This window comes from Lactuca virosa, chromosome 3 (assembly GCF_052849685.1).
Source record: "Lactuca virosa cultivar CGN04683 chromosome 3, Lactuca_virosa_CGN04683_v6, whole genome shotgun sequence".
In the NCBI taxonomy this organism is placed as follows: domain Eukaryota; kingdom Viridiplantae; phylum Streptophyta; class Magnoliopsida; order Asterales; family Asteraceae; genus Lactuca; species Lactuca virosa.
The window spans coordinates 22166762-22179185 of record NC_136428.1 but is presented as its reverse complement, the minus strand read 5'-3'; the positions used below and the strand labels follow the sequence as shown (position 1 = coordinate 22179185).

Below are 12424 nucleotides of genomic sequence, written 5' to 3'. Positions count from 1 at the left end.
TTTGTGCTTACGGTTTTCAGTTTTGGTTTCAGGTACTTCTGGTAGAAAAGGGAAGAGCTCGGGATGACTGCATTGCACACACCATGATGTTTAGCCTGGGAGGTTTACTCTTATATATTTGACATATGTTTTGATATGGATATACCATTTACGATGTTTTGAACTACTATGACTTATGTTTTGATGAGATGATTTTAATAACTCTGGCTTATTCATGATTTGAAAATAAAATTTTTGGGACCATATTTTATGAGTGTTTCAAGATGCTTATTTGTTGGTAGCTATCCTGCTAGAGCCCTTTCCCTTTTTTGTTAACTTTGGAATTTCTTCCGATGCCCGTGACTTGTTTTCTCTTATTGCCTTAATGGTGGTAAGGTTTACTAAATTTGGCCTTCGAGTTGTCATTATATCGCCCAAGGATGGTAGGTATGTTGTTACTTCTTGTAATTCTTTTATGAGTTCCTTAATTTATCCTAGCACTAAATGATCGATTTCTTCTTATCTTGCTTGACGGTTCGTGGTTTACTTCTGGGCAGTGTTTGTATTAATCTCATTTCTTAGCAACGTGTCTGCTTATCGACTTCTAGGTAGGTTTGTCGATTTATGTCGCTTTTATTCTTCCGCTATTTGTTTATTGTTTTTCTTGAACTTTATTCTAGTTTATGGCTTTTTGGTGCATCTAGAGCTCATTTGATCTAAGTAATGGGTATTCTAGGTAAATTTTCTATGGTTTTAAATTGGAAAGGATCATGTAAAATAGTTTAGGGTTTAAAAGGTAAATTTCAAATTTTTGGGGATGAACGCCACACAAGCGGGTGAGCCGCGCGCGTTGGGGTCAGGTGTATAAAGCGCATGTTGCCCCCCCCCCCTTTTTCGACGTACACCTCCGTTTTTCTTCCACTTTTCGGGATTCGGGCCCATATGAGGCTTGCATGCCGTGATTTCTAGGTTTTGTCGTTTTCTTCCTTTCGATTCCTTTTCTATTCAAATACACGTGTCCTAATTCTTAACATTTTTCTACTGATAATGGACCTTGAATTCCCGTTTATAGGTTTTTGGAGACTTTTGGGATTTTGCTGATTTTTGGTTGAAAATGTGAAATTGTTTGGTTAAATCGTTAGGTAAGCACAAACTCAAAAGTTAAGTGACCAAAAAAATGTTTCATGACCATGTTGACACAAATTTTCAAGTTCGATGACATTTTAAAACTTAAAATGAGTTAAGTGACCAAATGAGCATATAACCAAAAATTAAATGACCAAAAATAACTTAAACACATAAAAAAATGTGTTTTGAATTGGTGATTTTAACTCAACTATAAAATGAGTCAATCGACCCTTCAACTCAATGTATGTATACTATTTATTAAATGAACATAAATTTAAAATGTATGAGTTTTCTTACTTGAATATTGTGGATAAAGACTTATACTCCATCTATCCCATATTTATTGTCTACTATTTTTGACTTTTTCAGTATTTATTCTACAATTTTGACCATAAATATTTTTGTTTCTGATATATAATACTTTATATAAATTATATGAATGGAGGATTGTGTTTTAAATTTCTTTTCATTATTATAAATTTCATCAAGTAATATATAACATAAATAAAAAATATTTAACATCAAAGTTAAAAAATAAAGACTTCAAAAGTCAAAAATGAACAATAAATATGAGACGGATGAAGTATAATATAACTCAAACTCTACTCTCCAGAGTCCAATGACTCCAATGATAGAAAGGAAAAGAAGTGGGAAGATTAAGAAAATATCATTGTTCTTCGGTTTATTTATTAGAAAAAATAAGAGGAGAAAGGCAAAAAAATCCATGCTAATATTCCCTAAAAAAAATTTCTCCTAAGTCGTAGAGAATTAAAGTGAAATGAAAGGAAGATTCATTCTCTTGAAAAAAAAAAAAAAAAAAAAAAAACCGGTTTGAACCCAAAAACGAACAAACTCGATTTTTATAGGCTAGAAACTGGATTCTTTATATTTGATTTTGGTTTTAGGGAAAACCAAACCATACTCGACCCAAGAATGGGATTCATAAATCGAAGAAACAAATACTCCATTCAGCCCATATTATACAATCTTGTTCAATCTAAGACCATTTAAGATTTCTCCACTAAAAAAGTAAAAAACAAGGAATAATATTTAATACACCTCTAAACCCTACGAATCGGTGGAAACAACATATTCTTATAAAGTTATAAGAGGTTAAAAAACATCAAAGGGGATACCAATGGAGTTCTAAACACTATTCACAAGACATTACATCAATCATCTACCACTAACTTCATCAACAAATCATTCCACTGATCAATTGGCCCAGGCAAACACCAATGCAAACAATCATACTGAACTTTAGCTTTCTTATCTTTCGCAAAAGGGTAAAAATGTCTATATGGACCTGGATGCCCATCTGGTCTCACCAACGAAAGAGGCATCACATCAAGAAGCTTCAATTTCTTCCCTTTTTCAAAAGCTCGAGCTTTTGCTCTTGCAAATTCTGGCAATTCAACCTCGCGTAGGATTCTATTAAATATTCCCAACTCAAACTCACCTTCTTTAGCTGGTACCCTTCTATCACAAGTCCCGCCACTTGACCACAACCCATTTTCAAAATGATCCGGGGTTGATGTTCTGAAAATAATCGTACTCTGTTTGTTTGAATTCATAATGAAATCAAAAAGATTATTTATGACTTTCTGGTAAGCAAAATTTGAAACCAAGATCAGTGTAGTTCTTTCCCTCACAGCCATGGCAGCCGAGAATGGTATTGTTTTCATAGTAGATCGCTGTTCTTACAAACCATTTACCAGAGGAGAACAAGACGTAATCCCATGTGTCAAATTGTTGGGTCCAGATTTTGTCAAGAATGTCAACGTGGAGTTGTATTTCAGAGGACGGAATATGGTTTGTATCTTCAAAAGCCTCGGCTTTTACAAGAAAAGGAGACCAAATAACGGATACTGTAAGGTTGTACGATGGAAAATGCCATTTTTGGATCTTGTAATCCTTGTCATGGAAAAAGTCAACACATCTTCTACCTAATTAAAGGAGACAGGATACAAAAACACCGAGATCATAACTGTTCTTTTGAAAATATATAATAAACTAGTTCTTGATTTCAAAACTAAATATCAAGAAAGAAACTCAAACAAGCTTTACCTGAGACAGAAGACAAATGAAGGATTGAAAATGATTCCGAGTTATGGAGTCGCCAACAAAACCCCACGTTTTACCTCTCATCATTTCAAGAAATTTCTTGGCATCAAAAGGAGGCAATTCACAAGCTTTGGGACTCCACCTCCAGTGAAGATACCCAGTGTCCTGCCTACCATTTCCGATACAATTTTGATCACTTTTAATCCATCTACAGGTGTTATTGGTGTATGCTGCTCCGCCGGAATTCGGTATCCATTCACCATCGAAAATATCACACTTTTCTGATTCATCATCATCTTCGCAACCATTTCCAGGAAACACATTCAGTTCCAGAAAGTTTGTATTTTTTTTCAAAAAACACGTTTAATGTATGAATATGGTTGAACATGAACAGATATGTGCATCCAGATTTATTCTGGCTATGATATTATTGTGTAAATACTAAAAATACGAGCCTTGTTTTTATTACATTAATATCCACAAATCTTATCCCGTGGCCATAAGGAATTGTAGATAGAAGCAACAGAAAACTAAAATCTAATATGTACAAAATGAACGACAATATACAAAGTACGAAATGGATACCATTACGACGAATTTGATTTAAGTACTCGGGAGATTCAGCAAAATCTGTAGGAATCGGCTTCTCATTCTTCGTCACAAAAGGTGTACTAATATTATTATCAGAAACATTAGGAAGCACATTGGGTGATTGTGAGAAATGAAATCTGAATCCAAAACCCACTAACAACATCGAAATCCCTAACTTGAAAACCAAGTGATTATAAGCTGACCTCCACCAATTTTGCTTCATTACAACTTCACTCATAGTTTCCTTACAGTCTATTTCCCCACAAAGGAAGCTCATATATTTAAGAGGGGTGACCCATATTGTTTTCCATGCGTTGACAAAAAACTACGTAATGTGGATACTTTATAGACAGTCTATGGAAATAATTCTATTATTTTCAACTTTTATTAAAACTAAGAGTAATTTGCAATTTTGATCAGTGTGGTTTGCACCATGTGAAATTTAAGTCAAAGTCTTCAATTTTTGACATGCCTTGTACATCTAATTTCTAAAAGTTGAGTGCATGTTCTCTAAAATTGTTACCATCTAAATGAATCGTTAAATGTCTATAAAATACCAATTTACCCCATCCCCCTTCTTCTTGTTTATAATATAGAACGGTTTCATATTGCATGATCATGGATTTAACCTCATATAAACAGGAATGTAAAATGGGCTCTTGGTATTGCATGATCATAATGAGGGTATTAATCTAATCCTAATCACTAACAACTCCTCGCAATTTGACGGGGAGGAGAATATTATACTAGAAAAATAAACAAAAGAACAAAACATAAAAAATAGATGAAGACAATAGCAATAGTGGTGGCAGAGCTCTGACGATTGGCGGCTAACAATAACTACTCATCGGAGAAGAAGAGAGAAGAAATGGCGGCTAGAGGTCGCTTTGTTGGAGAGAGAGAAAAAGAGAGAGAGAGAGAGAGAGAGAGAGAGAGAGAGAGAGAAGGGCGACTATCATGTGTTGGGCGATAGAGCAGTCTGAAAAAAAAACAGCAAGAAAGAAAAAGGCATGGAGCTGCACCGGACGAGGCTGACTCGGAAAAGAGATCGGCGACTACAATGTTGATTTAAAGAGAGAAGACTGCAAATTAGAGCTTGCGCAGTGGAAAAGGTGTCATCGCAGGGAGGAAATAGCAACATCGGAAGAGGCTGAATCGGAAAAGAGATCCGGATAAAAAGAGGCCAGTCGAGGAAGAGAGAGAAGGCTGCTTGGAGGTAAGGGCCATCCGAGGAGGAGGCAGGAGGAGGAAGAAGCAGATGAAGGAGCTCTAGTTTAGTGACGACTACGGGTTGTGGTCAACGGTATGGTTTTAACCTAAAACTTTGATATCATTTTGTAGTGTAGAATGCTTTAATATTGTCTAATCATTTTGACGATTTAACCTCATATAAATAGGAATACAAAATAGGCTCATGGCTTAATCTAAACCGTATAGGTATTAGCCTAACCCTAATCAGCAACTAGTCGGAGACTCTTAGTTGTAAATTCATTAGATTTTAAAAAATTAAATACGACTAATATCATAAAAAATTTGGTAAATGTCACTAATATCATAACAAAATAGGTTAATATGATTAATACACCACTAACCATTCCTTAAATAGTTTCTATTGAGATAAAACTTCTTAAAATTGTTAAAAATTCATCGGTTTCTACAGATTCATTCCTTTTCTAGGCATAGATTACTTGTTAGGAGCATCGCAGTCCATCAAGTAGCGACTAGGGACTAATATGAGACTTGTCGGGATTTTTACAACGCTATCTATCAGTTTGTACGCGTTAAACACAACACTTCAACCATACCCATATTTCGATTCATCCACCGGTGGTGAATATGTTACAATGGCCCGCCAATTCAACACCAACCCCCTTTTTCCAACATCTATTTCAATAATATTACTTCAAACAACATGTTATAGGTATGTAAGTCTAACAATTAATGATAAAAATATATGATGAACCCCGGCAACATGTGACCCCTTAGCATTAGCTAGGATAGTTAACTCAATCAATGACTAACCTTAGTAGCATGTACCAAATTAATGACTTATATGAGTATCATCATTTCTATTCAATCTTTTCAACTACACTTGTAGTGTGTAAACTCCATTTATCTTGTACTACTGCAACGACCTTTACTGCCTAACCCTGTAAGGGTGTTGTCCCTAGATCTAAGGAGAGTGACCCTGTAACCACATGACACTTATACAATCATAGTCATTCATTAATCTCATCAAACTAGCATTATATGAATGTACACTTTACACCACATGACTCTTATACAATCATAGTCTAGAATCTCATTTGCACTCCTACAATTCCAATTACCCAAAATGCATATGATACTAAAATTATCAACAATATTTTTTTCCTATTATTTTACGATTTTTATTAAGATGTACAATGAGATGCCACATTAGCAATATACTAACACCTTCATAGATTAAATTGGTCAAATTTTAACCAAGTTGCATGGAAAAAACAAAATTAGAAAGGGAATCTACGATGTACATTTGAACCCAAACCCGAACAAACACAAATGTCGTTTGATATTTGCTGACAGCTAGAAACTTGATTCTTTCTATTCGATTTTGGTTTTAGGCAAAAACCAAACCATACTCAACCGAAGAACGGGATTCATATGACAAAGAAAATGAAACAGACGAATGAGAAACATCACAAATACTCCATTAAGCCCATATTATACAAGCATACGTCTGTTCAATCTACAACCATTTAAGATTTCTCTACTAAAAAACAAGGAATAACAATACACCTCTAAACCCTAAGAATTGGTAGAAACAACATATATTTATAAAGTTATAAGAGGTTAAAAAACCTCAAAGTGGATACCAATGGAGTTCTCAACACTATTCACAAACCATTACATCAATCATCTACCACCAACTTCATCAACAAATCATTCCATTGATCAATTGGCCCAGGCAAACACCAATGCAAACAATCATATTGAACTTTAGCCTTCTTATCTTTTGCAAAAGGGTAAAAATGTCTATATGGACCTGGATGCCCATCTGGTCTCACCAATGAAAGAGGCATCACATCGAGAAGCTTCAATTTCTTCCCTTTTTCAGAAGCTCGGGCTTCTGCTTTTTCAAATTCAGGCAATTCAATCTCTCGTAGGTTTATGTTCAAATCGGTCAACTCAAACTCACCTTCTTTAGCTGGCACCCTTCTATCACAGGTCCCACCGGTTGACCATGACCCATTTTCAAAGTGATCTGGGGTTGATGTTCTGAAAATAATCGTACTTTGTTTCTTTGAATTCATAATGAAATCATATAAATTCTTTATGATTTTTCGATAAGCAAAATTGAAACCAAGATCAGTGAAGTTCTTTCCTTCACAACCATGGCAACCTAAAATTGTGTTTTCTTCAAAGTAGATTGCTGTTTTGATAAACCATTTACCAGAGGAGAACAACACGTAATCCCATGTGTGAAATTGCTCTGTCCAAGTTTTGTCAAGAATGTCAATATGGAGTTCTATTTCTGAAGATGAAACACCATCGATGTCTTCAAAAATGTCTGCTTTTGCTAAAAAAGGAGACCAAATAACTGAGACTGTAAGGTTGTAGGATGGAAATTGCCATTTTCTGTTCTTGTAATCTTTGTCATGGAAAAGCTCAACGGCATCTTCTACCTAGAGGAGACAAGATACAGATAAATATTTCTGGATTTGGAAGCTAAACATCAAGAAACGTACCACAGAAAGTCGTACCTCAGATAGAAGACAGATGAAGGATTGAAGATGATTCCGAGTTATTGAGTCGCCAACAAAAGCCCACGATTTATCCCTCATCGTTTCAAGAAATTTCTTCGCATCAAAACGAGGTAATTCGCAAGATTTAGGGCTCCACCTCCAGTTAATGTACCCGGTGTCCGGCCTACCATTTCCCATACAGTTTTGATGACTTTCGATCCATCTGCAGGTGTTATTGGTGTATGGTGCTCCGCGGGAATATGGTACCCATTCACCATCCAAAATATCACACTTTTCTGATCCATCATCTTCACAACAATTTCCAAGAAACGGAATCAGTTCCAAAAAAGTAATTTTGCAAAGTTAATGTACGAATATAGTTGAACAGATGCATCGAGAATTCGAGATTTATTCTGGGCGATGGCATTATTGGGTAAATAGTAAAACCCGCAAGTTTTAATCCATTTCTATTTCAGGAACACAAGTAAATGCAGATCAAAACTGCAAACAGTTCAAATCTAGACCGACAGTACAAGAACAAAAAAAGGTTAGCTAAAATACAATCATGGATACCTTTGGGATGAATATGATTCAGTTCTATTTTGGGAGATTCAGAAACATCTAAAGGAATCGGCTTCACATTCTTCTCCGCAACAGGGGTATCAATATTATTATCAGAAACATCGGGGATCACACTGGGTGATTGCGAGAAAAGAAGTCTGAATCCAAAACCCACGAACAAAATCGAAATCCCTAACTTGAAAACCAAGTGATTCTGCTTGTAAGCTGACCTCCACCAATTTTGCTTCATTTTCCCCCTTCACTCACACTCCCTTTACAGTTTACAGTCTAAATCGATAGGGATTTTGTTCCTCACAGAGCCCAAATGAAATTGAAAGGTCATAAATTTAAGAAATAAAGGAGGTTCTGACAGAGAAAACCGACAAATGAAGATAATGGTTTTTTTTTTTCTTAATCAACAGGTCAGAGATGGGAAGAGAGATATTGGACATTTTAGAGTAATTTATTGCGAAAAAAATATATATAACTATATAGACACATTTACTCACTAGCACAGATATACATATTAGGCATGATTAGGGCTCCTTTGGCTCTCTAATAGAACTTGTTGCAGCCACTCTTATTCCTAAGTAGGCGAAAATTTAGGGTTAATTTAATGAGTATGTAGATTTTTTTTAACAGATAGCAAGCAATATCATTAAACATAAAAAGAAAAAACCAAAGCGAGGACCTCAGGCAATTACCTAAACAAGTTCATAATAGAAGACATACGCTAATCGGACCAAACAATTTTGCTACTATTCGATCTACTATTAATCCAATTAAAAGTGAAGACATGAATATCATCCGCCATAAACATGATTGATCGCCTCTCGTTCTTAAAGATAATGAAATTTCTTGCCTTCCAAATGATCCATAAGGTTGTGTACACAAGAGATAACCTCAACCTCTTCATATTTACTCCATCAATACTTGAATTCGCCATATCAAACAAAACCGAACAAGAAGTAGGCTTTGACGGTAATATAGACGACCAATCTAACAACTAGCTCCACAATTTCAAAGCAACCGAACAGGAGAAGAAAACATGCTCAATGTCCTCTTCAAACATCTTACAAAAAGGGCATAAATTCGAATTCAAAGTAACACCCCTCTTTAATAAATTATCATAAGTTAGAATTTTATTTTTGACAAGTCTCCACACAAAGCAATTTATTTTTAGAGGGATCAAATTAATCCAGGTAAACTCCTGATCATTGATAACACCTGAATCAGCAATGCGATTCCTAATAGCTTTCACCGAAAACAATTTTCCAACATCACCAACCCACTGCCATCTGTCAATATCATTAGTAAAATGAAAATTATTCAGCATGCTATAAATAAAACAGAGAATTGAGCAGTTTCTCTTCCATTTCGCAGCTGTCTAGACCAACTCCAAGACCACCGAGAGCTTGAACCTGTCACCCCACCTACTCTATCAACCATCAAACCATCTTTATTAGATTCCACCACATATAAGTTAGGAAAAAGATCATTTAAATCCCCCATAACCACCTTTCTTTTAAAAAGATTATTAAGAACAATGTCTTTACCACTTAACTCCATATCAATTTGCGAGATATCAAACCACAGTCCTTTTATAGATTTCTTTGCCAATGATTTACCATTAATAAGCTTTAAATTATGAATAGATTTTATATACGAAATCCAAAAAGAGTCATAACATCTCTTGAGTTGCCACCACCATTTAGCAAGTAACGCCAAATGAGCTACATCAAGACAATCGACCCCAATACCTCCTTTCTCCTTTGGTTGATTTACCACGTCCCAATACACCCAATTATTCTTTTTTTTTGTCATCATCACCACCACAAAGGAAACTCCTTCTAATACTATCAAGAAGTTTAATAATCTTCTTGGAACCCGGAACAAAGAAAAATAGTAAAGAGGTAAACTATTCAACATCGAATTCACGAGAGTAAGGCGACCACCAAAAGACAAGGACCTAGCTTTCCATTTATAAAGTCTAACTTTAAATTTATCAACAACCAGTAACCAATTCTTAGCAAGCTTCATATTGGCACCCATTGGAAGTCCAAGATAGGTAAAATGGAAGGAAGCCATCTCATACTTTAAAATGCTAGTAAGTCTTTCCACCTCCAAACTATCCATGCCGACACCATAAACCTTACTTGTTTGCACGTCCACCTTCAATATTGAAGCAAGATAAAAGCATCAAAGAATTCTATTAAGATTAACAAAGTTTAAATTCGACCATTCTCCTATGAAAGTGACGTCATCAGCACACATAAGATGCAAAAGAGAGATACAACCATTAGGAAGGGAGAGACCCTTAAAATGGTGAAGATTACATGTCACCTCCATAGAAACATGTAGACCCTCCATAGAAATTATGAAAAGAAAGGGGATAAGGGATCTCCTTGTCTAACACCACTCTTGATATCGAACTCCTTTGTAGGAGACCCAATAATTAAAACGAACGCCCAACTAGAGGAAAGACAACCCGAAATCCATCTTCTTCACTTCCATTCGAAGCCCATTTATTCCATAATCGAATCAAGGAACTTCCAGCTTAAAGAATCAAAAGCTTTATCGAAATCGACCTTGAAAATAAGGGCTTTTTTATTCACCTTTTTAGACCAAGTACAAATTTCATTAAGCAACAGGGAACCGCCCAAAATACTTATCCTACTCACATATGTCGATTGCTCCGGGCTAATAATTTTATTAATTACTTTTTTGAGGCAATTGGCAAGAATCTTTGAAATGAACTTTATATAGGCAACCGACAAGATTGACCGGTTTGAAATATTTCAGCCAGATAGGTTTGTTTGACTTTGGAATAAGAGAAATAAAAGAGGAGTTACAGACTCAAGCCAAGATGTCGGAATCACCAAAGTCACGAACAAACCTAATCACATCGTCTTTAATCAGCTCCCAGAAAAATTTCAAAATTTTGAAAGTAAATCCTTCCGGGCCTAAAAGCCTTATCGTTTTCGAAGCACCAAACAACCTCCTTAATTTCAATTTCAAAAATGGAGTCATGAGAGCATCCCTGTCACTATTATCAATCTTCTTGAATGTATTACTAAGCAACGTGGGCTAATTATACATAGGCTCACTAAATTTCTTTGAGAAAAAGTCACAAGCTTCATTTTTAATCTTGACCGGATCATTTAACCATACACCATCAATTGTAAGACCATTTATGCGATTTTTCCTTAAATTATTATTAACAACCACGTGAAAAAAAAATTGAGTTCTCGTCCCCTTCAACGTCCCATCTAAAACGAGCCTTCTGCTTGAAAACAATTTGAGTTCTCGTCCCTAAAACCCATGTAGATTTCATGTACTTGTAGGGATTAGTCGTTCAACCCCTTCAATTTTCTTGAAATCAAAAGTAAACCCTTTTTTGTTATTTGATCTTATTCATGGTAATTTAATGAACATTTCGAATGACATAATTTAAATGTATAACCTTTCAATTACTCATGAAGAACTTTGTAGCGACTAGCTCAATTTGATATTAAAATATTCCTTTATAGAATTCGGTTACAACGTTTATCAAAATTAACCTAATACACATTGTGCTGATATATGTCTATATTTTGCTTCAAGGGTTTGAATGGCATTGAAGATATCGAGCAAAAAAAGTTTATCAGTGCTACCCTCGAGACTAAAAGCTCCGCTTGGTTCATATTTTTTTTCGCTAGTTTATGTATCATTGTAGTTATGTTACTTATACAACACCCTACTTGTTTTTTATAATGTTCAAATACATGAAACTAAAAGAAATTAGAGTATGATGTTTATAGTGCACAAATATATGAATGTATATTGTTAGTTATAGTATCTTACTTCCATTTATTTTTATCGTTTTCAAGTATTTTATATTAATCATCAGACTTCATGTATTTCAATGCTAAAAAAGGTAAAAAAGTAAATAACTGAAATGCTTCGACTCGGTCCAAGTATAGCCCGAGTAGACCTCAAAAAGTTTGGTTGAGGCTAGGGCATACCTATGAAAAATGAGTTTGTCTGAAGCTTGTTGGGCCTGTTGATCAGGCTTAGCCTAGCGATGCCTACTCGCAGGTCCACTGTTGATCGAGCTTAACCTGCTGATGCCTACTCGCAGGTCCACTGGCATGTCAGGCCTTAAGGCCTGACCCTTTGCGCAACTTGAGTTCTACTTAGGTTTGTGAATTTGACCCTTTTGCCTTAAGCATCATTATGAAAGTGAACTTGAAAATAAGGATATAGACCTTTTAATATTTGTTAAAATTTAGTGAAGCAAGTAAATGTGTCATTACTTCACAAAACGAAATTGAGTCGGACCTCATTAAAACTCAAATAAGATGACTTAGCTTACAAACCCACTTTGTGTTTTTTTT

At 35.2% G+C, this 12424-nt stretch overlaps 2 protein-coding genes across 2 annotated transcripts; both read right to left on the bottom strand.

Moving 5' to 3' along the window:
* Nucleotides 1-2916: 2916 nt before the first annotated feature.
* Nucleotides 2917-4063, bottom strand: LOC145165327 (protein trichome birefringence-like 25). The gene is made up of 3 exons (XM_079084046.1): nucleotides 3757-4063; nucleotides 3175-3467; nucleotides 2917-3053 (listed from the first exon to the last, which is right to left on the bottom strand). The coding sequence occupies exons 1-3, from the start codon at nucleotides 4037-4039 to the stop codon at nucleotides 2946-2948; spliced, it is 684 nt and encodes a 227-aa protein (XP_078940172.1). The 5' UTR covers nucleotides 4040-4063; the 3' UTR covers nucleotides 2917-2945.
* A 2368-nt stretch (nucleotides 4064-6431) lies between these two features.
* LOC145165326 (protein trichome birefringence-like 23) lies at nucleotides 6432-8495 on the bottom strand. The gene is made up of 3 exons (XM_079084045.1): nucleotides 8061-8495; nucleotides 7506-7795; nucleotides 6432-7427 (listed from the first exon to the last, which is right to left on the bottom strand). Exons 1-3 carry the CDS (start codon nucleotides 8296-8298, stop codon nucleotides 6654-6656), a joined length of 1302 nt encoding a protein of 433 aa, XP_078940171.1. The 5' UTR covers nucleotides 8299-8495; the 3' UTR covers nucleotides 6432-6653.
* Nucleotides 8496-12424: the final 3929 nt, after the last annotated feature.